This window comes from Oryx dammah, unplaced genomic scaffold (assembly GCF_014754425.2).
Source record: "Oryx dammah isolate SB20612 unplaced genomic scaffold, SCBI_Odam_1.1 HiC_scaffold_5, whole genome shotgun sequence".
NCBI lineage: Eukaryota > Metazoa > Chordata > Mammalia > Artiodactyla > Bovidae > Oryx > Oryx dammah.
Genome location: NW_024070189.1, coordinates 65,678,519 through 65,702,481, shown reverse-complemented (window position 1 = coordinate 65,702,481; position 23,963 = coordinate 65,678,519). Strand labels below are relative to the sequence as shown.

The window sequence follows — 23,963 nt, the reverse complement described above, 5'->3', positions numbered from 1 at the left end:
GACATCCCAGGTTTTGATGCGAGGAGGACCCCCACCCTCACCCCCGGCGTAGCCACCAGGTAATCACCCCTGGGAGTGGAGGGACAAACTGTCCCTGGTTGAGACGCTCTCGTTTTAATCTCTAATTAGAATGAATAACTGGATTTGCTTATAGAATTAGCAAGTTTTGCCTGGGAGCGTCAACAGATCCTCTTCGTCTACCGCAGAGACGAGAAAATAAGGCCAGGGTCGGCTGGGACCCCAGACCAGAACTGGAAGCCGACCTTAACCATGTCTGTGGGGTCAGGATCTCTGGAGCCACGTGGCAGCAGCAAACTGCACTCTGAGAGTGACTGAAGCACGTGGCCTGAACCCCTCTGCCTCAGTTTCTTCATTCTGCTGATTTCCCAAAAGACTCCCAGGGTCCAGCTTTTCCTGCCGCCCTGCTGGGTCTCGAACACTTAACTCAGAGTTCGCCTCACTCTCCTGCGGGTCACAGTAGCCGAGCTGAAGAAAGGAGCGGAATGAGTCGGTGGTGCACGCGGCCTTGTGGGGATTGTAGTCCCAGCCTCGCCTCCGCCTCGCGCCGACTCCGCCCCTGGAACTACGCTCCCGTCGTGCCCCGAGGTTCCAGGCGGTGGCGGAGGCGGAGCAGGCGGGCTGGTTGCTAAGACTTGGTGAAGCGCAGCGCTTCCGCCCTTCTCCTCAGGTAAGCACACGGCCCCGGGGTCTCGGGCTTTTACGACCCAGCCTCTCGCGGAAGGCGAGGAGGGCGAGGGCAGGGGGCTCGCCTGCGGAGGGGCGCCGGCCGCGCAGGGAGCGAGGGGGCGCCAACTGTACCGGGCTCGTGCGCGCGCATCGGGTGAACGGGGGGAGGGGCGCATGTGCGCTTGCGCGCGGGGCGGCCAGGTTTCGGGACCCCTCTTTCGGCGCCCGTCGTCCTTCTGCGCGTGCGCTCGCCCCTGCCGTCCGGTGTGGAGACCCCGTGCCCTAACTGCTTCCGCTGTGCTCAGCCCTCGGGTCGTCTTGGTCGGCCTTCCAGCTCTGTGCTGTCCGTTTACAAGCTTTCCGCCCGCTTGGGGCGAAAACGCCCAATCTTTCTGTACGTCTTGTTTGTGCGCGCGCTCAGTCTCTCAATTGTGTCCCACTCTTCGACCCCATGGATTGTGGCCCTCAGGTTCCTCTCTCCATGGGATTTCCCAGGCTAGGATACTTGAATGGGTTGCCATTTCCTTCTCTAAGAGAGTTTCCCGACGCAGGGATCAAACCCGCATCTCCTGCGTCTCCTGCATTGATAGGCGGATTGTTTACCACTGAACCACTTGGGAAGCCCTAAAAATTGATAACCTTTGCTGATACTTCAGAGAAGGCAATGGCACCCCACTCCAGTACTCTTGCCTGGAAAACCCCATGGACGCAGGAGCCTGGTAGGCTGCAGTCCATGGGATCGCTAAGAGTCGGACACGACTGAGCAACTTCACTTTCACTTTTCACTCATGCATTGGAGAAGGAAATGGCAACCCACTCCAGTGTTCTTGTCTGGAGAATCCCAGGGACGGAGGAGCCTGGTGGGCTGCCGTCTATGGGGTCGCACAGAGTCGGACACGACTGAAGCGACTTAGCAGCAGCAGCAGCTGATACTTAAGGGAAGTGTGAGTTTTTAAGGTCTTTTAAAATTCTGGCCTTGGGTCTGCCATACCCCACATGCGCATGGTTCTCGATTTTTCATGCAAAAAGGCCTGCTGGTAGGGTGGCTAGGTTTTGCAAATAACCAGGCAGGTTGCCCCATTAAATTAGAATTTTGTGTAAACAACAAATATATGCACATATATATATATATTAGTATAAGAGTATTGCAAAGGTTCCATGGGACACATTTATGTTAAATCATCTGCTCATGTGGGTTCACACTTAGCAGGGTGTGCTGCATGTTATCTGGGGACCCTGCTTTGTTGGGGAGCTTGTCGGATGTGGACATTAATGCACTTTCCCCCTTCCACGGGGCCAAATTCTGGATACCATATTTGGAGCCATCGCCACCTTGACTGTTCAAGAGTCCAAGACTCAACACTGGGTGTTCCTTCTGCTCAGGGCGCCCCACCCTGCTTCACCTGCTTTCCAGGTCCAGCTGTGGGTCACGGCCTCTGAGGAGCCTTCCTGGAATCTGCCCTTCGCAGGGCACTGGCTCCTGAGAAGAGCTGTGCCCTGGGGCAGGCCCAGCCTCATGGATTTTCTCACTTTTTGTCCCAGCCAGCGTGGTGATGGATCCCATTTTACAGAGGGGGAAGCTTGTCCTGGGCCTAAGGCCTAGCCTCTTGCCAGGAGATCCGGGGCAGGGCCCGGACACACCCAGGGGTGAGATAAGGCCCCTACCTCTGGTTGCAGAGGCTGCCTCAGCTCACTGAATAAGCCCCATGTTCTTGATGCCTTCTGGGCTTCAGGCCCCGGCACCCAGTGAGGGGACTGGCTGTTGGGGGATTCCCAGCTCCCTGGTCTCCTGAACCCTCCTGGACCTTCCCCACACCATTGAGCCTTCCACGGCCCTGAGAGTGGGTGCCAGCCACAGAGGCTCCAACCATAAATATAAACAATTGTGAAGGGGGTTGGCCTCCACCCCACTGGAGCACAGGAACCTTTAGGAGGTACCCTAGCTGTGGACAGCGGGAGGTAGACACAGCCAGGGAAGGGCCTGAGCTGGGTGGAGCAGCCAAGTGCACAGCAGGGAGGGTGTGGAGCAGTGTGTGTGTAGGGGTGCGCATGCAGGCACTTGGCCAGGGTGGGACAGTGGGGTGCCCAGAGCTGGGATGGGTGAGGGGGTGCCCACAGCTGGGGTGGACGTGGTTTTGAGGAGGAAAAGAGGAACAGATCAGCCACCCAGCCTGCTGAGGTCCCTGGGGTTCATTTAAGCAAATCGCTGGGCGTGGGGGCCATTCCTAGGTGGGCTGCAGCTCCCAGTCTGGGTGTGTCACCCTGGAGGAACCTGTGACCCATCTGTAAAGCCCCTCCCCTACCACGGGGCTCAGAAGGCAAGAGTTGGGAGCTATTGGCCACCGGCCGCAGCTCTGCCCTCCCAGGCATATGACCCTGGGCAAGTCCCTTCACCTCTGGAAAAGGACCAGCCCCGCAGCCTCCGTCCCGGTCATGAGGGGAGTTGGGGAGCCAATTTGCAGGAGTGGAAACAGGCAGCAGTTTCAGCACTGGCAGCAGTTACGAGGTCTGGGCCTTGTTCGAGGTGTGCTGTGACCCTGGTCGCTCTGGTAAAGAATCCACCTGCCAATGCAGGAGATGCCCATTCGATCCCTGGGTCGGGAAGATCCCCTGGAGAAGGACATGGCAAGCCACTCTAGTATTCTTGTCTGGGAAATCCCCTGGACAGGGGAGTCTGGTGGGCTACATTCCTTGGGGTCACAAAAAGTCCAACATGACTGGTTAACTAAGCAAGCATGCACACCCTAGTGACCGCCAAATTTCCCCACCGCCGCCACAAAGAGCAGCACCTTTACTGAGATACGGTTCATGTAGTGTTGGGATCACCCACATAAAGCATACTTTTTAGTGTTTTTCAGTGTATATTTAGTTTATTATATGACCATTATCTTTGTCTAGTTCCAGAACATTTTGTCTTCCAATAGGAATCCTGTCCCCAGGAGCAGACCCCCCATCTCCCCACCTCCCAGCCTCTGACAACCAGGAACCCACTCTCTGAGTCTATGGGTCTTCCTATTCTGGACGTTTCCCACCAGTGGAATCACACCCTGTGTGTCCTGTGTCTGCTTCTCTCACTGAGCATCGTGTTCTGTTCATGTGGCAGTGTCAGGGCTTTTCTCTTCTCCATGTCTGAGGGATGCTCCCGTGTGCGGAGGAACCACCTGGTGTCTATGTGTTTATCTTTCAGTGAACACATGGGCTTGCAGCCACCTTTTGCTGTTGTGAGTTGTGCTGCTGTGAACGCGTGTGCGTAGATGGCTGTGTGGATATGTGTTTCAGTTCTCCTGGGCCTGCACCTGGGAGTGGGGTCACTGGGCCAGATGGTGGCCTCCTGGTGGTTTTTATTTCCTCCCTGGAGGATGGCAGCCCCAGCAGCAGCAGTCCGAGGCCGGCCTCCTGTCTCTGTCACTTGTTTTGTTTCGGTCAGACAGAGGTTGCAGTCTTGGAGGGACAAACAGGACTGTGTCTGTCTTGCCCAGGACACAGTGGGGCCTTTTGTGGCCTGGAGCAGGCTGTGGGGGCCGTGTTGCCTTGGGCACGGTGTGTGCTGGGAGCAGATTTACAGCCAGCACGCCCAGGACCCTCCTCAGGGCCTGACCTGGCCCTGGTGTCCTGGGTACCCCAGGGCCCCCCAGCCACGCTGTGTTTGCTGGAGTGGTTGGTGAGGACCTCCCGTGCCCGCTGCAGGGCCTATGGGCTGAGGAGTGATGAGTAGGCTGTGTTGAAGCAGTAAGGGCCAGGCTGTGACACGGTCTCAGCACACCTCGTCCATGGGAAAGAGGTGGGAGGGGTTGGTCCAATCCCAGATACTGCCATGGCACAGAGCTCCCCTGGAGCCACGTGAAGGTCATCTGTGGCCCATTTCTGCTCTCATCTAGGGCAGCCCTGACCAGTAGGAATATAACGCGAGATGTGTACATGACATGAAGTGTATAGAAGCCATGTTTTGGGAAACTACAAAGAAACGGTTGAACTTAACCTTAATCATACGTTTATTTAACCTGAAACACGTAGAGTATTCCCGCTTCAGCCATGTAGTCAACACAGCCATCCCTTGGCATCCATGGGGAACTGGGTCCAGGGCCTTTAAGGATAAGACGATCCAAGGATCTCAAGGCCTTTGAATAAAGTGGTGTAGTGAGTCGGTCTTCTGTGTCCATGGAATACAGAAAGAGACTCAATGAGACAGTTACGTTTTCTCTTTTGTATTAAGTCTCTGGGACCCAGTGTGCATTTTTGCTCTGGCACTTCTCAGTAAAAAAAGGGGGGAGAGAAAAGACACCCAGACAAGGGCGGTTTAAACACTGTGCAGACACGGCGTTAGTAAGATGTGAGTGAGAGCACGACTGCTGGTGCCTTTTGCTCGGTGGGACGAGCCTGCAGACTTGGCACGCTCCTGGGACGACCCCTCCAGCTCGCCAGGCCCCCCCATGGCCCAGGATGATGCCCTGCTCCGGTCTCTGTCTCCCACAGTCAGAGCCCCACTGAGGATGGACCCCGCCCCGAGCGTCATGGAGCTGCGCAGAGATGCAAAGGCCGGGAGTCCTGAACAAGAACCGCCGTGGCAAGCCCTCCCGGTTCTGTCAGAGCAGCAGTCTGGGGCTGTGGAGCTGGTGCTGGCCTATGCTGCGCCCATCCTGGACAAGAGCCAGACCTCACGCCTCCTCAAGGAGGTGTCCGCAGTCCACCCGCTGCCTGCGCAGCCTCACCTCAAGAGGGTGCGGCCCAGCCCTGACCCCGGATGCCCGCACTCGCTGGAAATACTGCTGTGCTTGGCGGGGCCGGCCCGGGACTCGCGATCACTGGCTGAGCTCCTCCCGCGGCAGGATGTGGACACCCATGGCTTGGGGCAGCCCTTCCTGGTGCCTGTGCCTGTGCGGCCGCCCCTGACCAGGAGCCAGTTCGAGGAGGCACGCACTCACTGGCCCACGACTTTTCACGAGGACAGGCAGGTGACCCGAGCCCTGGCTGGATGCCTCTTCTCGGCACAGGAGCGGGCTGCAATGCAGGCCCACATGGAGCGGGCCGTGTGGGCCGCGCAGCAGGCAGCCTCGAGGGGCTTGAGGGCCGTGGGCGCGGTGGTGGTGGATCCGGCCTCAGGCCGCGTGCTGGCCACGGGCCACGACTGCAGCAGTGCCGCCAGCCCCCTGCTGCACGCTGCCATGGTGTGCATTGACCTGGTGGCGCAAGGCCAGGGCTGCGGTGCCTACAACCTGGCGCCCCACCCTGCCTGCTCCTTCACGCCGGCTGTCCGCGCCGGCTCTGTGCGCAAGCTGGACGAGGACGAGGACGGGCTGCCCTACGTGTGCACCGGCTACGACCTGTACATCACCCGCGAGCCCTGCGCCATGTGCGCCATGGCCCTGGTCCACTCTCGAGTGCGGCGTGTTTTTTATGGGGCGCCCTCGCCTGACGGTGCGCTGGGCACCCGCCTCCGCCTGCACGCCCGGCCTGACCTCAATCACCGCTTCCAGGCCTTCCGCGGTGTCCTGGAGGCCCAGTGTCGCCGACTGGACCCCGATGGGCTGGATGCTGAGGCATAGGCGCTGGCCTGGACCCTCCTTGGCTTTCCTCACATCGCCAGGGGTTTTGCCTTGTCTCAGCTCATGGACACTCATGCTGTTTCTGCTGGCTCATGAGGGGCGTCCCTTTCTGGACAAGGTCTTCCTCAGAGTTGGGCGGAGTGGGGGTCCAGCTGACCGAGTAGCTGGGCACCTTCAGACCCAGGTGGGCCCCTGGGGTCACCAGCGTTGTGTCCCCTTTTCTCAGGTGTCAGGGAACAGCTTTGACATGTGAAAATAAACACCTTAAACCAGGTTGGTGTCTGTTAACAACGGCGTGAGGCCCTGGTAGCCGAGAGTCCCTGGGTCAGGGTGGCCATTTTCTCTGACACCTGGATTTGCACCGGGAAGTGAGCTGCTGAGTGGAGTGTAGGCAGGGAGGGGCCTCAGAGTCTGGATGGGTATGGCTAGAGCCGAAGGAGACGGCCCACTAGCCTGGATGTTGCTGACTGCATCAGTTTCCCGTCCTTCCCAGGGGCCGGTGGGGGTCTGCCTGCCCTGGAGTGGTTAGCCCTGGAACCCATGTGTGCAGGACTTTGAGCAGCAAACGTGTGTGCTGCAGGCCCCTGAGACATGCCTTGAGCCCCTGTCCCAGGGCTACTCCTTGCCCATGGGGGCTGGGCAGGTGGAGGGTCTGCTGGAGCCAGAGCAGTGGATGGCCAGTGGGGCCTGCGGCAGGAGGGCTGGGCTGGGCCAGTTTCCGGGGGAGGCCCTCTCTGAGCTGGGGGCTGGGGGTGGACGCGGGGACTCTCGGTCATTGGATCCTTCCCTTGGACCCCCTCCATGTGGGGCTCTGCACCTGCTCCAGTGCCCAGCGCTGGGGGCCGTTCAGGCTCAGCTGTGCTGGTTGGGTACCAGGTGTGGCCATGTTGCCTGGCCCACTTCCTGGAGAAGGTAATGTCTGTCTCTTAGGTCCTTGTGCAGTTGGTGCCTCTCTGGTGCCTCCTCTGAGGGCCTGCTCCATAACAGGCTCCTGGGCAGGGCCTCTGGGTGCCTGGCCTGTCCCCAGGCATTTCAGTTGGGTTGCAGTGGGATCCTTGGCCTTGGAAAGCTCATGGGGCAAAAACCAGAGAGGTTGTGTAACTTGCCTGAGGTCACACAGCAATGACCGTGGACTCAGTTTTCGGTGACTCGGAGACTTTGTGGCCATAGGAAGTGTGCAGAGCCATCCATGGATAAAGGGAAAGTTTGGGGGCTGGGTGACTAACACTTTCACTTTTGTGGGGGAGTTGGGAGAGGAAGAGGCAGGAGGGCAGTAGTGGTGGGTCACTGGGACCCTCCTCTCAGATGCCTCCTGCACATCAGTAGCAAGCTGCCCGGGGTGGGGGTGGGGGGACTCTGACATGAGATGGTGACTGGGGCCACACACGTGGGGCTCAGTTGGCCTTGAGCCAAGAGCCCAGAGACCCCTGTGGGTGCTCTGGTGGTTAGGGCAGTAACTGCAGTGGCCCCTGGATCCACAGGTGGTGTTGGGGTCGCCCTGCAGCCGTAGGGACCCCCTGACTGTGCCTGTCTCCCCTCCAGGTGGCTGCAGCCTTCAACTCCCACCCTGTCTTCACAGTGGAAATGTCAGGTGAGTCCCACCCGTGCCCCTAAGTGGGGGGGTCCTGGCTTCTCTGGCCGTCTGGAAAGTTCCCCAGGTGGCTGGGCACACTGTGACCCCAGGAGGGGCACATCCTCTCTCTCCTCCTGGAATGGGAGTCGGGGTTGCTCTGGCCACTGGACTGGACAACAGGGTGACGAGCCTGCGCAGTGAGCATCTGGCCCAGCCAGCAGAGCCCAGGGGGCACCCATGGAATTGCTCAGACATGGAGCTGAAGTGGGCGGCTCCGGGCACTTTGTTACTGTGCTATGAGGTCTGTCCACCGCCCACCAAGGTGGCACAGTTGCTAAAGAGGGACCATACAGAGATGAGCTCGGCCCCTGGGCCTTGGAGACATGTAAGACAGAAGTGTTCCATGTTGGAAAACAGGAAGTCCCAGGACTTCCCTGGTGGTCCAGTGGTTAAGACTCAGCTTTCACTGCTGGGGGCCTGGGTTCATCCCTGGTTAGGGAACTAAGATCTTACAAGCCTCGCAGTGAGGCCAAGAAAACAAAAACAAAACCCCCATGGAGTCCAGACTCCAGGAAGAGGACCAAATGGCAGGTGTGGCTGTGAGATGAAGTCATGTTGGAGCAGGGTGGCCCTGAGATAACAGTGAGACTGACATCCTAAGATGGAGGAGACATGGGCACAGACACAGGGAAGCAGGGAGGATGGGGCAGAGGCTGGAGGGACGGGTTCACAACCCTGGGGTGCCCAGAGCATCTGGGGGAAGCGTGGCCCTGTGACACTGGATCTGATCGTCCAGGCTCTAGAACGGAGCCAGGACAGACGTCTGTCCAATCAGGCCGCCCAGCCTGTGGTCCTTTGTAATGGCAACCCCAGCGTGCTCCCATGTCCCAAGTGCCACAACCTGCCCTGAAGTCAACAGTGTGGAATGTGTGGACCCTGCTGTTGAATCTTCACGTATCCCTGTGACTGTCGTAAGAAATCGCCACAGACTCAGATACTTGAATGAAATTTGTTCTGGGGCTTCCCTGGAGGTCCAGTGGTTAGGACTCCATGCTTTCAGTGCTGAGGGTGCGAGTTCAATCCCAGGTGGAGGAACTAAGATCCTGCATGCTGGTGGCGTGGTCAGAAACTAAGTCCATAAATAAGTAAATAGAATTTGTTCTCTGACAGTTTCAGGACCCCTGAGGTCCGGAGCCCCACGTGGGTACCACAGGGCTAACTCCAGGGGTGGGCAGGGCTGGTCCCTCTGGAGGCTCCCAGGGAGTACCGGCTCCCCCTTTTCCAGCTTCTAGAGGAGCCGCATCCCTGACTCACAGCCCCTCCCTCCTCACAGCCAACGGCTCAGCGTCTCCCGTCTTTCTGCCTCTGACCCTACCCCTTCCCTTTCATAACGACCCTGTGATGGCACTGGGCTCCCTAGGGAATCCAGGATCATCCCGTCTCAGGGGCCTTAGCTTAATCCCTCTGGCAAAGTCCCCTCTGCCCCATGAGGTGATGCATCCACAGGTCCCAGGAGCAGATGGGCTCAGCCCTAGGGCCACTACAAGCTTACTGCAATGTGAGTCTTTTTCCACACCCCCGTCCCTGCAGGAAAGGAGAACAACTTCCCCCCGTTGCCCAAGTTCATCCCCCTGAAGCCCTGCTTCTACCAGAACTTCTCTGACGAAATCCCTATTGAGCACCAGGTCCTGGTGAAGAGGATCTACCGCCTGTGGCTGTGTGAGTCAGGGGGAGGGGTGCACCACCCAGGTCCGGCCAGGACTTGTCTTGGGCTTGGTGGGTGGGAGCCTGAGGGTTTAGTAATAAAGCATTCCGACGAACTTCTCTCGTGGCTCAGTGGTAAAGAACCCGCCTGCCAGTGCGGAAGCCACAGGAGATGTAGGTTCAGTCCTGGGCTGGGAAGAGCCCCTGGAGGAGGGCATGTCAACCCACTCTAGTATCCTTGCCTGGAGAATCCAATGGACAGAGGAGCCTGGCGGACTATAGTCCATAGAGTTGCAAAGAGTCAGACGTAACTGAGTATACACACTGATGAGCTCCTGTCCGGAGTGGAAGGAGCAGGTGGGCAGCTGCACAGAGCTGGGCCGCCCAGGCCCTTCTCTGGCCCCAAGGTCCCTGTGCTCATGGGAGCCACACCCCAGCAGTAGGGGGTGTCCCACTCAGCACCCTCTTTCTTCTCCCCTCCCCTAGTTTACTGTGCCACCCTGGGCATCAACCTCATTGCCTGCCTGGCCTGGTGGATTGCGGGTGGCTCAGGCGCTAACTTTGGCCTGGCCCTGCTCTGGCTGCTCCTCTTCTCGCCCTGCAGCTACGTGTGCTGGTTCCGGCCCGCCTACAAGGCTTTCCGGTGAGTTGGGGTGGCCCCCATCCTCCAGGGGCCCTTGGGAAGTGTCTGGGGTTGATGGTCGGCTCAGAAACAAGAGCAGGTGCATGCCCCCTTCCGGGCCAAGTCTTGAGAGGGGTGCACCCTGATCTGCAGCTGCTGCCTGGCCCAGGTGTGAGCCTGCCTCTCTCTCGTGTTTGGATGACACTGTGTACTGGAGTCCACAAGCCACATCCATCTCTCCCTGTTTTGTTAATGACTTTGTTGATATACTGTACATACCACTCAGCTCACCTGTTTAACAGCTCGGTGTTTCTAGTGTTATACAAGGCTGGACAGCCAGCATGTCTAGTTCCAGAACAAACCAACAAGAAACCCCATCCCCATTAGCACCATCCTGCCCCCTCAGCCTCTGACAACCAGGAACCCACTCTGTGTCTGTGGATCTGCCTGTTCTGGACGTTTTCCATCAGTGGGATCACACCCTGCATGTCCTTCTGTGTCTGCTTCTCTCACTGAGCATCATGTTCTCAGGGCCTACCCACGTGGTAGTGAGTGTCAGGGCTTCATCCCTTTGGGTGTCTGAGTGATGCTCCCATGTGTGCAGGAACCAAGTGGTATTTCTCCATCATCTGTGGATGGCGTTGGTGTTGCTGCCCCCTTCTGGCTACTGTGAATCTTGCTCTGTGGCTTTCACCCCAAACCTGCCCTCTGCACTGAGGCGGGTGCTATGTCTGCTCCATGTGGCCCCTAATCCCAGACCCTCAGTGGGAGTCAGGTGGGGCCCCTGGGGCCCTTTGGAGACAAGAACCAGAAACCTGTCCACTTGTGCTGAAGCAAAAGGGGCGCTGTGGCTTCAGGTCCCAAGCTGATTCCAGCAACTATGTGCAAGAATGGGGACCCGTCCCCCAAGAGCTTCGGGGGCAGCCTGGGAGCAGCCCTGTGCCGCGAGGTCCCTGCCCCTCCTCCATCCTGGGTCTCCCCTTGCTTGCCCTCCCTATGTGAGCCCCTTGCAGCCTCTTGTCCAGGGTAGCCGGGCATCGCAAACCCACCAGGAACCTATCAGATTGACCTTAGGGTACCGGCGGGTCCTTGGGTGTAGCGGGGCCTCCTAAATCCCCTTCCCAGTGGGGAGCGTGTCAGGGTTGTCCTCCTCCTGGGGCAGGAACTGGAGGTGCGGTGGGTCAGGGCTATCCTGCCCAGTTGGCCCAGGCCCTTCCTCGGCCCCGCCTCTTCACTGCCTCCACCCCGCCCTCTCCTCCAGCACTGGTAACAAAGCTGTTGGCTTCCCTCCAGATCCGACAGCTCCTTCAACTTCATGGCGTTTTTCTTCATCTTTGGAGCCCAGTTCATCTTGACCGTCATCCAGGCCGTCGGGTTCTCGGGATGGGGTGCGTGGTAAGCTTGCGGGGTCAGCCATGGGGACATGTGTCACGTGCAGGACAGACATGAGCTCAGGCTGAACACTGGCCAGGACACCAAAATGCCAGTGGCTGGACGAGAGCGAAGTCTGCTTCTCGCTCTTGTAAACCCCCTACCCTGGGAGGTGCCGGGTTGGCAGCCTGTGCACAGTGGTTCTCCTGCCAGTCACCTGGCCCCCCGGAGAACCTGGCAGGCATGTCCAGCTGTGTGTCCCCAGGGTCAGAGAACAACTGGGAGGGCCATGCCCCACCATCTGGGAGAGGCATTTTCCATTGCTTCCCAGGTGGAGCTAGTGGTAAAGAACCTGTCTGCCCATGCAGGAGGCATAAAAGAGGTGGATTCGAACCCCAGGTTGGGAAGATCCCCTGGAGGAAGACATGGAAACCCACTCCAGTATCCTTGCCTGGAGAATACCATGGACGGAGGAGCCTCGTGGCTACAGTCCATAGGGTCACAAAGAGTCAGACATGACTGAAATGACTTAGCACTTGTTAACACATGAGGTGTCTGCCGTTGCTATAGTGAATTATTAAATGTTCAGTGATTTGAAACAAACTTTTCATTTTAAGTCCCGGGGGTCAGAATTCATGTAACCCACAGGTTGGCAGGGCTGGTCCTTCCAGAGAGCCACCTGCTCCAGTCTGGCTGGCCGCAGTCCCGCAAGTCCCCTCCAGGGGGCAGTGGACAGCATGGGGGTCCACGGTTGCTGTGGAGCTACAGGGACACCTGGCCAGTCCTGGGCCCTGGGTATCCATCCCTCCCCGCTGGCCCCAGACTTGCACCATCCGCTGGGTGAACGCTTCCCTGTCAGTCCATTCAGAAGGCCTTTTAAACCCTGTGAGACGTCTTATGTGTAAAAGACCACGGTGCTGCTTCACACTAGGAAGCAGCAGTGGCCGCGGAGGCTCAGACCTGCCCGCCCTGCCAGCTTGTGACCTTTTCACATGGGTCTTCTTCGCAGTTTGCGGATCTGGAGTAGAGTGTCCACCCTGAGCTGCCTTCCCACCCGTCTGACGCCCTTCCTCCACCGGATGTGGTGGGCACAATGCCCTCACCCACAGCACTACCATGTCACGCCTTCCCCTTGGGGTCCCTGCGGCTTGTTAACAGTTGGCCTTTGTGGTTGGTCCACATTGGACTCCAGGTGCGGTGGGGTGTGCACCCTCCGTGACTGGGCCCCCCACCGCCTGTCCTTTCCACAGTTGGGGCTTCCTTGAGGTGCCTTTCCAGCCCAGAAAGGCAGCCACTTAGGTGCATGACTCAGTGGTTCTGTGTGTTTACAAGGGTGGAGGTTCATCACTCTCTCCAGTTTCAGAACATTCCACCACCCCAAAGTGAAGCCCCATCCCCGTGAGCAGTCCCTTGCTCATCCACTAACAACCAGGAACCCACTCTCTGTGTGTGTGGATCGGCCTGTTCTGGACGTTTGCCATCAGTGGAATCACAGCCTGTGTGTCCTTCTGTGTCTGCTTCTCTCACTGAGCAAGTGGATTGTCAGGGTCTGTCCACATGGTAGTGAGTGTCAGAGCTTTGCCCCTTCTGGTGGCCAAGTTGGTGGGATGCGGTGTGTGTGTCATTTGTTGTGGGTGCACTCTTGGGTTCTCTGCTCTTCTGCTGTTGCTGGTAGTTCTTCTGTGCATTGTGTACACATGTCCAAACGGACAGGTCTTCTCAGTTCTCTCTGGTGGATGCCTGGCTGTGGAATTTCTGGGCCACATGGTAACTCTTGAACCTTCATCAGAGCTGCCAGACCCTCCCCTGGCCTTTGCAGGCTGCATCCCCATCTCCCTGGCTCTGGCCCCTTGAGCTCCTGGCTGAGTGGCCCTGGGGGAACACCTTATACCCACATCCCATCCCCCTTATCTCCAGGTCTGTCATCTTCCCAGACCCCCAGGTGGGCTTACACTCCCTCAAAGTGCAGAGCAGTGTGCATTTGTATGCGAGGACGTCCGTCCTGGCTTCACAGAGGAGCGAGGCCTGTCCACGTGTGTGTGTGTGTATACACCAGCAGGTATACAACCTGCTGGACATGCACACACACACACACTTTATCTTTTTTTTGCTGTGTGACTTGTGTGATCTTAGTTCCTCAACAGGGGATTGAACCTGGGTCCTGGCAGTGAGAGCACAGAGTCCTAACCCCTCGATCCCAGGGAATCCCCTGTACACGTTTCTATAAACTCTCTCTGGAAGTGAACTAGCAGATGAGGGATGCCAGTTCCCTCTGGGCTGGGGAGTGGCATTGACAGGAGAGAGGCGTCTATTATGTGTTTTTCTAAGCTTCCTGAACTATGTGGTTTTGTTACTCACTAAGAAAAAACATTCTCAAAAGTACTCTATTTCCTGCCCCCACCCCCACCCCACCCCTGGCCTGCCTGGACACCAGATTCATGTTCTTCCACGTGCAGGCTCAGGATCTATCCCAGACCTTCAACTTTTTCTTGTTTTCACATTTCCTTAGTGTAACTGACATTCACGCTTTGCCCAACCAGTGGATGTTTAGATCATCCTCAGATTGTCCTCGTTACAGACACTGGATGAGTGAAACAGTTGGGGGAGAAGGAAATGAATGTTTAAGCCTTGTTATGGGTCAGGCCCCATTGTGCTCCAGAAAGGGCACAGCCCAAACTAACAGAGTAGGGTTCGTTTCTCTGTCCTCTGCATGACATGTGTCAGGACAGTGGTGTGAGAACGACAACTCTGTCTGACTTGCACATCTTCGTGGGTGGGTTTGAGCATCACTCCCTAAGTATACTGGCCCCATGGTAGTCCTCATGGAAATCCCATGTCTCTGCTTGCAGGTTACCTTTTTCTTGTTGATTTGTTGGAGCTCTTTACATATGAGAGGTAGTGGGGCCATCTGACGGTCCTGCTGGCTCCCACACATGTTCTCACCTCTTGCAGTGGTTGGCTGGCAGCCATTGGCTTCTTCCAGACCAGCGTCGGGGCCGCTGTGGTCATGCTTCTCCCGGCCATCATGTTCTCCATGTCGGCTGCCATGATGGCCATCATGATCATGAAGGTGAGTCCTCCAGCTCCCAGGATGTTCCACTTCCTCCCTCACATCCTGTTCTCTGATCTCCCAGCCCTGGGACTCGTCCTGGCTTATCTTAGGAGCAAGAGGCCAAGCGCTGGCAAGTGAAGTGAGTGCTGACAGCAGGACAGACTCTCTGCGATCTGGGCCTTTGACTGCCTTCCTTCCTGCCCACGTAGCCTTCCAGGGAGGAGGGCAGACAGCACCATGTGGCCAAGGGTGACCACTTCCACACTGGGGCAGTTGGGTGTCTGCTGGAGTCCCCGGCATGTGTGTCCCGGAGGGTTGTCCACACTGCTGATTCAGCCACCACTGGCATGTGCTGCTGGTTACAGTTAAACCCGAATTAAGTGAAATTACCTAAAACTGAAAATTCACATCCATCGCACTGCCCTCATACTGAGTGCTCAGGCTTTGAAAGGCTGGCCCCAACTGTCTCCACCATCATGGCCACTCCCTGGCCCTGCTCCAGGTGCCTTGAGGCACCAGTGGGAACATGTGCACTGTCGTCTGGGGCATTGGCCACACGAGGGTTGTCCTGGGACCACATACAGACTGATGGCTGACAGTGCACCTACCCGGCCTTCCTGGGGTGACCTTCTTGGCCATGTGCCTGGTAGCCTGCTTGTTGAGGCTGGACCTGCCCTGTGCTGCAGCCTGGCCAGCAACTCCTGAAGCCTGGGTTTCGGGTTCCTCCAGCCTCCTTGTTGCAGGGTTCCAGCTGTTTCTCAGGTTTCTAGGCCTGGGCTGTTCAGCTGGTCCTGGGACTGTCTGGGAGGACAGAGGGGTACTTGCTCCCCCTATGTTTGCCTCCAAAGCCCCCTGACTGTGTGGACGATGTGAAGGGGGTTGGGGGATAACCAGTGCAGAACAGACCCTGAAAGACTTGGCCAGAGGCCAGGATGAAGGCCACACAAGGTGGCTGTGATTCCGGCAGGGACATGTCATGGCAGAACGGAGGGGCTTCCGAGCCAAGCAAGCCCTCCAGAGTAGGGTCACCCCATTGGGGTCCCCTGCACCACCCTAGGTTTGGGAGTTCACTGGGAAGAAAGAAAGACATTCTGGTGGGAAAGGACAGTACCGTCAGCTTTGCTGGTCAGGAGCCTCAAGTTAAATGAATTCAGTTACGGGACTTGCCAGACTTCCAGAAACAGCCCAGCCCCACATCTGAGGAGCCTGGCCTTCCCGGACGGTACAGAGGCAGTGGCCTATCCACCTAGGCCTCTACTGAGGACATCATTGAAGAGAATGATGTCACCCCCTTGGTGACCTGGGGGTCCCGGGTCTGACGTGGCTGAGGGAGGAGTCACCAGGTGGTGCCAGGCCTCAGACCTGCCCCAGAAGAGCCCCTCCCCTGGAAGCAGCACTTGTGCCGAGTTTTGGGCTTGGCTGGGACAGTAGAGACCCTTGGGGACAAGCCAGCAGCAGTCAGTGTAGGCATGGCCCTCAGAGCCCCACCGCCTCAGCTTCTGCACGTTTTCTAAAGTTCTTGCAAGTGTTGTCTTGTTAGTCACGATCGGTTAAGAAAAGCCCCTCCTTGCATGCAAGCTGAGTGGCCTCCCCACCATCATCCTCACCCCTGCAGGTGCACAGCATCTATCGAGGGGCTGGTGGGAGCTTCCAGAAGGCGCAGACGGAGTGGAGCACGGGCACCTGGAAGAACCCACCGTCCAGGGAGGCCCAGTTCAACAACTTCTCAGGGAACAGCCTGCCCGAGTACCCTACCGTGCCCAGTTACCCAGCCAGTGGTGGCCAGTGGCCTTAGGGGGAGCCAGCAGCCCTGCTGCCCACCCGCTGCTGGCCCACCTGGCCCTCACCGTCCACTCCCACCACCTTGGGTTTGGTGAGCCCCCCCCCGCAGCTGAGAGGGCAGCTCAGGGGCTCTCGGCAGCCCGAGCCCACATTCATCTCACTCTTGAGGCAGGGCTCCTTGGCAGCTCTGCCCAGAAGCTGTCTGGCCACTGCCATCCGGCAGGATGCCCCCCATAGTCTGGAGTGCCATTTGTCATGGCGACGTCCACTGTGCTGCAGCTGCACCCTCTCCCTCGGGGTCATGGGGGGCTGACTGGGCCGCCCCTCTCAGAACTGATGACATGGAGAAGGGCCCAGCCCAGGTCCACCCCCACAGCCTCCTTCCAGGCAGTCGCTCCTGGCCCAGTGACTTGAAGAGGGAGGCTGTCCAGGCACCAGGGTTCTGTGTCTGGTGGGAGGCTGAGGGCCTGGGTGGTGGCTGGTCCTCTAGTGGGCGAGCCCACGGGGAGGCCCAGAGGCTGATTCACCTCCTCCGTCTCATGATAGGAACTACTGCTCCCCTTCTGTCTGTCTGTTGTCCATTGGCAGCTTGCCTCCAGCCTCCCTGTCTGGGGCCACGCTTGTCCCGTGGAGGGGTCTCAGAACTGGGACCTCCAGGCAGAGCCTCATTAGAGCCTGCGGTGGAGGGGGAGGGAGCCGCCAGCCTGCCTCGCTGGAAACAGATGGCACACAGGTGCATCTTGAGAGTGGAGCCCTTCCCCTGCTGCGGGGTAGGAGCTGGAGTCGCCAACCTGAAGGACAAGAACGAGGGAGACTCAATAAGTCTGTGCCTTATTAGGAATCTGAATCCCTGCCCTCTCCTTCCCACCTATGCAGCCAGCACTTCTGTGAGGGGAAGGGCCAGAGACGCCTCCCAGTGTCCTCTCAGCCCTCGTGGGCTAGGCCTCGGGTGCCCTGACACTGCCCCTTGGCTCCCAGCAGCCCGGCCGCTCAGGACAAGCTGTACTTCCTGTCCCACTGGCCGCCGGGTCTCTCCCCGAGGTCGCCCGCTATGCCTGCTTGCTTGGCTACTCCCGCTGAATGCCCTGTGGTGCCTGAAAGTGGCCACGGCTGCGAGAGCACCAGGGTCTGGGGCCCAGATGGGAAACCAGGTCCCCTCACGTCCCCAAGGCCACTTCCTGTGATGCGAGCGTCGCGCTCCCGGTGGGGCCAAGCCTCCTGTGTCTGGGGCGCTGCTCTTGATGGGCGCTGAGCAGGTAGTAGGTTGCACCCACAGCACCCACCCCACCCCCGCTCTCACTGTGCATTGTGGTTTTTGTTACGTGAAAATATCCAGGAAATAAAGACATGCTTTGTGCATCAGGTGAGCCTCCAAGAGAGCTTTCTGAGGGCCTTCCTCCCATGGATCCTGGTGCCTGTGGCCTCGAGAGGGATAAACCAGGACCATGCTGTGCGCCTGGGCTGAGTCCCGTCCACGCTGCCCTGCCTGGGGACCCTGCCCTGACCCACCACAGAGGAGCCAGCGACCATATCCTTGCACCTTGGGGTCATTCCCTTGTTTGCTTTCAGTCATGTTCTCTTCACGCTCAAGAGCTTTCACTTGAAAAAGGAAATTTGCAGAAAATGAAATACCAGCACCACTTGCTGTGAAGAAGACACAAGGACAGAAGGGGCTGGAGTAGGAGCAGCTTGGTCTGCAGGGGCCCTCACCTGACTCTCAGGGGGCCCTGGTGGCAGAGTGGACACCCCATGTAGACGCAAGACGGAGGCAGTGCGTCTGTCACTCCACAAACACTGGGGGACGCAGCGGATGCCCAGAAAGACAGGACCCAAAGTAAGTGATAGGGGCTTTTGCATGCTGAAACCCCAAGTTCATGTGAGGTTCTGACCCTACATGTCAGAGCAGGACTTGCATAGTTAGTTAAGGGAGCGTCGTGCGGGAGCAGGTGATCCTGACGCAGCAGGACTGGGCCTCACAGCGGGGGATGTTTGGACACAGACGTGGGTAGGGGCTGCATGAAAGTGGAGGAAGAGTTGGGGTGGGGCCTCTATAAGCCCAGGTTGGCTGCGATCTCCGAAAGCTGGGGGTCGGCAGGTGGTCCCTTGGCAAGAGCCAGCCTGGGACACGAGATCTCGGCCTCTGCCCTCCCAAACTGGAGGGGATACACGGGTGGGTGTAGTCCGCCATGCTCCGTCACAGCTGCTCTGAGTATCCACAAGTGAGACAAGGAGGCTGTGGGGGACACAGGTTGGTGGGCAGGAGCACCTGGAGGATGAACAGTGTCTGCTGGAGATAGGATGAGTGGCCCAGGTGGGCCGGGGGAGGGGATCTGCAGCCTGGACTCAGGTGATACAGGACCCACAGGATGGCGTAGAGGTGAGGGGATGGAGGCCAGGTTGAGAAGGTAGCTTGTCTGCTGGGGTGGGACCACTGACCTGGGGCCTAAATGAAGGATTGATCCCTCCTGGTTCTGGATCCTGGTGTGGCTAGACTGCGTTTTGCGCCCCAGGGCAGCAGCCTTCCAGCCTTTCCCAGCCCCCAGTGGCTCCAGGCTTTGCCTGTCCTCACAAACTTCTGTCTCTTACAAGGACACTATCCCTGGGGACTTCCCTGGTGCTCCAGTGGTTTAAGACTTCACACGTCCATTGCAGGGGTGCAGGGAACGCAGGTTTGATCTGTAGTTAGGGAACTAAGATTAGCGTGGCCAAAAAAAAATAAAAGTGGTTTTTATTTACCTTGTAACCATTCTTGGATTTGAGGTGCACCCCACAGCAGCACGACCTCAGCTGCATCAGCTTTAATATGTCTGAAAAGACCCTGATTCCAGGGAAGGTCCCAGGTTTTAGGATGTGGGGCCACTGCTCAGCCTGTCCAGGAAAACCCCGACTTTCAGAGCAGGAAGAGCTGAGGCTGCAGTGAGGGGTCTGGCCATGGGGGACAGGGCCCTGGAATAGATGAGAGCCATGTTCATGATGGTAGTCGACACCATTGGGGAGGAAGGGCTTCCCACAGGGGAAGCTGTGCTGAGAGCATAGGACCCCTGAGGGGAGGGGCTGCCCTTGACCAGGATGTGGACAGGTCACCTTGAGTGCACATGGGGTTAGTTCAGATGGGACTGGGGTGGGATGGCCCCAACACAGGATGGATGGCTGGTGTTCTTATCCAAGGGGAAATGTGAACCCAGACACCGAGGCTGGGAGAACGCCGCTGGAGAGGGGTTGATGCAGCCAGGGTCAGAGAACTACCAGATGCTCAAAGGGCCTTCATTCCCCCCTTCAGAGGGAACACCACTGAGACGCCTCAACCTTGAACTTCTGGCTTCCAGAACTAGGGGAGAGTAAATCTCTGTTGTTGAAGCCGTCCATTCAGGGTGCTTTGTTGCCCTGGCCACCCCTAGACACGCCTGCTCGCCTGGTCAGTCTTCATCTCTGTTCCTATGACCTAAGCTATCGCCAACCAGACCCAAAATGTCTTCCCCACTGCCTCATGGCTTCTGCTCACCCAATGGGTCAGCTGGGCGCCTCTCTTGAGGCAGCCAGAAAGTCAGTGGAGTTGATTCTTCAGAGTAAATTGATTTACGGAAACTTGGCCGGCGCCCGTGGCATTGGTGGGTGACTGGGGACCATGAGTCAGACCCTGTTCAGGTGTGAGTGAAGGTTGCTGTAAGGACGAAGAGATGCTAACAGGACACCATCTTCTGAAGCATCCTGCATGGTGAGAGGCCAGGCCTGGCCCCTGAGTGAGCTGGCCTCAGGTGTCTTTGTGACCCCATGGACTGCAGCATGCCAGGCTTCTCTGTCCTTCATGATCTCTGAGTTTGCTCAAACTCCTGTCCATTGAGTCAATGATGCTATTCTCTGGCGCCCCCTTCTCCTGCCCTCAATCTTTCCCAACATCAGTCTTTTCCAGTGAGTCAGTTCTTCACATCAGGTGGCCAAAGTATTGAAGCTTCAGCATGAGTTCTTCCAATGAATATTCAGGGTTGATTTCCTTTAGGACTGACTATTTCATCTTGCTGTCCAAGGGACTCTCAACAGCCTTCTCCAGCACCACAATTTGAAAGCATCAGTTCTTTGGGGCTCAGCCTTCTTTATGGTCCAACTCTCAAATCCGTACAGGACTACTGGAAAAACCATAGTTTTTATTAGACCAACCTTTGTCAGCAAAGTAACGTCTCTGCTTTTTAATATGCTATCAGGTTTGTCAGATTTTCTTCCAAGGAGCAAGCGTCTTTTAATTTCATGGCTCCAGTCACCATCTGCAGTGATTTCAGAGCCCAAGAAAATAAAATCTGTGACTGTTTCCACTTTTTCTTCATCTATTTGCCATTAAGTGATGGGATTGGATACCATGACCTTAGTTTTTTGAATGAGTTTTAAGTCAGCTTTTTCACTTTTCTCTTTGACCCTCATCAAGAGACATGATCCAACATGACCTCATCTTAACTGATGACATCAGCAAACACTATTTCCAAGCAAAGTCACCTTCTGAGGTTTCAGGTGGAATACGAATTTTGGGGGTGCTAAAATGGGTCGGGCATGACTTAGTGACTAAACAATAAATCCAAGCCTTTATCTGCCCAGACCTTGGCTCCTAAGAGTGGTGCAAAGGAGTTCCTGTGGGGACCCCTTGGGGACAAGTAGGACACTGTATGTCCTGTGCTCAGGGGACTAAACAGTTCTAGTTTGGTGGGATTTCACGTCTTAGCAATGAGAAGTCAGGGTCCCAGGAGACCCAGGGAAGTTGAGATGCTTGGTCAGCTTACACTGTATCTCAACAATGGCGACCCTGCAGTGGCAAAAGGCCATTGTCTGGGACATATTTCACACAAATCATATCTGTTGGCCTCCATTTCCTGACCAGTCCCTAGAGGAGACGCTGACTGGTTCATGAGCCAATCAGATATGGTGGGGCAGTCACATGGTACAGACCTGATTGCTTGGGGCTGTTCTCAGAGGATGATGGGTAGACCCCTGGAGTAAAGTGCCCCAGGAGCTTCTGTATCCTTGAGGCCTTGGTTTTTCTTTTTTTGGCTGCACCATGCAGCATTCCCTGACCAGGGGCAGAACAGTGCCCCTTGCAGTGGAAGTGCAGTTTTCATGGCTGCTCTGCACAGCCTCTTGTCTTCTGACCTTGCTTTACGCTACATAGCTCACAATACCAATCACTTGTTAGCTTATATTGACAGACATTGCCTCCAGCCACTGGGATTGGGGTGGGGGTGCTGGGCCCACCCTCTACCCTCTGCTGGAGGGCAGCTGAATTGGAGGTAAGTTCTGGGAGACACTGGGCACTTTACTTGGGCTCTGTAAGCCTCACTTTCCACATTTCAAAAATGAGAATATCTGTGTCCAAGTCCCTGCCCCACTGGGGGAAAAACCTGGCCATAGGGAGAGGTATTTCCATTCAGTTCAACAAAAGCACATGGCCCCCCAACTTGTGTTTGTGTGCTGGAGCTGGACAACCAGGATGCAGCCCTGAACCTGTCCTGGGATGTTTCCATGGACCTGCCTCTTTCATGGGTAAAAGGAACAGAAGAGAGCACTTCCTGTTTGTTTCTTGCTGAAATCAACAGCTGTTTGGGATTTGTTAGAAAGCTGGGATGTTGTTTGACTTACCCTTGAGGGATGGGGGCAATGGGGAGACAAGCTCATCCTCTTTACAATGTTATTTTGTCAGAGCCTCAAAGGGTATTTTTTTTTCTCTATCCCAACTTTCCCAAATGGTGTCCATGATCAAAGCTGAAACGAAGCAGGAACATGTGGGCCGCATTTGAAGCAGGTTAAAAAAAGAGGAAGCTTTGAAACCTGTTTGCTTTTTCACAGATCCTAGGTGATTAGAAATATGTCCATGTGAGGCAGAAGGTCCTGTGCTGGCAGTTCTTTATTCACTAACCCATGGATTCCCATGATGTACCGGCATGGGGTATCATTAGTTACAATTTACAAAGGAAGATGCAGAGGACCAGAAGGGGTCAGTTACCTACCCATAGACAGCCTGTGGCTGGCCCAACCCCAGTCGTGGCTTTTTCTGCAGTCTTTCATCTGCACCAGCCACCCTGTATTTTACAGAGGCAAGGCTGGCGCTCAAGTTTAAGGCTCAAACACCTCTGGAGGAGAGGCTACCATGCCCCCTGCTTTTCTGGGAGTTGAGCACTGGAGAGCAGATTTTTTTTTTTTTTTTTTGAACGTCAAGTGTGAAGAGGACAGATGGGGCCAGGAAGTCTGAGGAAATAGAATTCCCGGCTCTCCAGAATCTGGAAGGACCTTAGAGTCGTCGGTTGTTTCGTTCATAACAAATGAACTACACATGGTGACCACACAGACTGAGTTTATACTATGTGTGGGCACAGCAGTGAGCAAGAATTCTGGTCCCTGGTCTGGCATGGCTGGTGGAGGAGGTGGATTTGAAACGAAGGTAAGGTTTAGGTTGGAGAGGGTGAGGAGCAATTGAGAAAGGACAACACGGGGATGTGCCTTGGGCTTCCTGGAGGTGCCGACATTACAAGGGGGCTGAAGAGAAGTGCGGCAGAACCAGCTCTAAAGCTCTGCCATTCCGCCTTTCCCCTCAGGTTTACTTCTCCTTCCTCGTTTTTGGCTGCTGGACAGCAGGACGATAATTAGAGACCACGGAAATCTTCCTTCCATGTGCCACATCTAGGTTTTGGCTTTAGGGTCTGCCCTTTGGTCATTCTGCTCCAAGCCACCTTATAACACCACCTGAAACTGTCATGTCTATTTAGTCTCTGTCCTGTCTATCCCCCGGGCTCAGGACTGAGTTCTCGCTGGGAAGCCAAGCCAACAGTCTAGTTCACCATTCTATTCTCAGAGCCGCTAGCAGGCACTTAATAAAGACGAGAGTGGATGAGTCTCCCTCCACCGTAAAAATTCCCCGCAGGAAGAGGCTCCAGGTGGAGCAGGGTCTCACTGCGGGCCCCTTGCCAGTCGCCCCCGACTGACATGGTGCATGAGCCAGCACTCTGCAGACCACACTTGTTGAGTGCCAGCTTGCGTGCCAGGGCCCTACCTTCGGTGACCCCCTCCTTGGCTCCTCATTGACGTCACCGCTTCTTACGACGCAGAGAAGCGCCGCCCCGCCGCCCTCCCATCACCTACAGCCCTCGCCGCTCCCAGCCCCACCCAACCCGAATCCAGCCGCCCGCCCCGGAAGTCGGCGGGTCCCTGCGCTGACCACGCCCCGCGGAGCCGCCCGGCCGTGACGTCAAGTGGCGAGACCTTGACGTCACAGAAGCGCGGTGGGGCGGTGTCGGGGCGACTGGCCACGCGTCGCCATGGCAACAGCGGGGTGGGCCAGGGTCGGCGGTGGGAGCCCCGCCCCCCGGGAGGGTGGACTCGGCTCGGGTCTTTCTCGGGCCAGGTTCATTCCCAGCCCCTGGGTGTCCTCACGGCCGCGGGCCTCCGGTAGTCCCGCGGGCTGTGGCCCGGCCACCCTGGAGCGGCCGCAAAGCGCGGTGGTTGTCGCGCGGCGTCACCCGCTACCGCAAAGCGGCGGGCGCTCCGCCCCGGCCCCGCCCTCGGTGACGTCTCGTGCGCGCCCCAAGGCCGCCCGCGGCTGCGCAGTGGGCGCCGGGCCCTCCCCCGCGACGCTGGCGGCGTAAGCGCGGGCCG

At 57.2% G+C, this 23,963-nt stretch overlaps 2 protein-coding genes across 2 annotated transcripts; both read left to right on the top strand.

The window, feature by feature from the left end:
• Positions 1-602: 602 nt before the first annotated feature.
• On the top strand, positions 603-17,696 carry SCAMP4 (secretory carrier membrane protein 4). The gene is made up of 7 exons (XM_040240134.1): positions 603-688; positions 7,773-7,821; positions 9,394-9,522; positions 9,994-10,150; positions 11,423-11,524; positions 14,453-14,570; positions 16,168-17,696. The coding sequence occupies exons 2-7, from the start codon at positions 7,815-7,817 to the stop codon at positions 16,345-16,347; spliced, it is 693 nt and encodes a 230-aa protein (XP_040096068.1). The 5' UTR covers positions 603-688; positions 7,773-7,814; the 3' UTR covers positions 16,348-17,696.
• ADAT3 (adenosine deaminase tRNA specific 3) lies at positions 605-6,504 on the top strand. Its single transcript, XM_040240132.1, has 2 exons — positions 605-688; positions 5,161-6,504. The coding sequence occupies exon 2, from the start codon at positions 5,178-5,180 to the stop codon at positions 6,228-6,230; it is 1,053 nt and encodes a 350-aa protein (XP_040096066.1). The 5' UTR covers positions 605-688; positions 5,161-5,177; the 3' UTR covers positions 6,231-6,504.
• Positions 17,697-23,963: the final 6,267 nt, after the last annotated feature.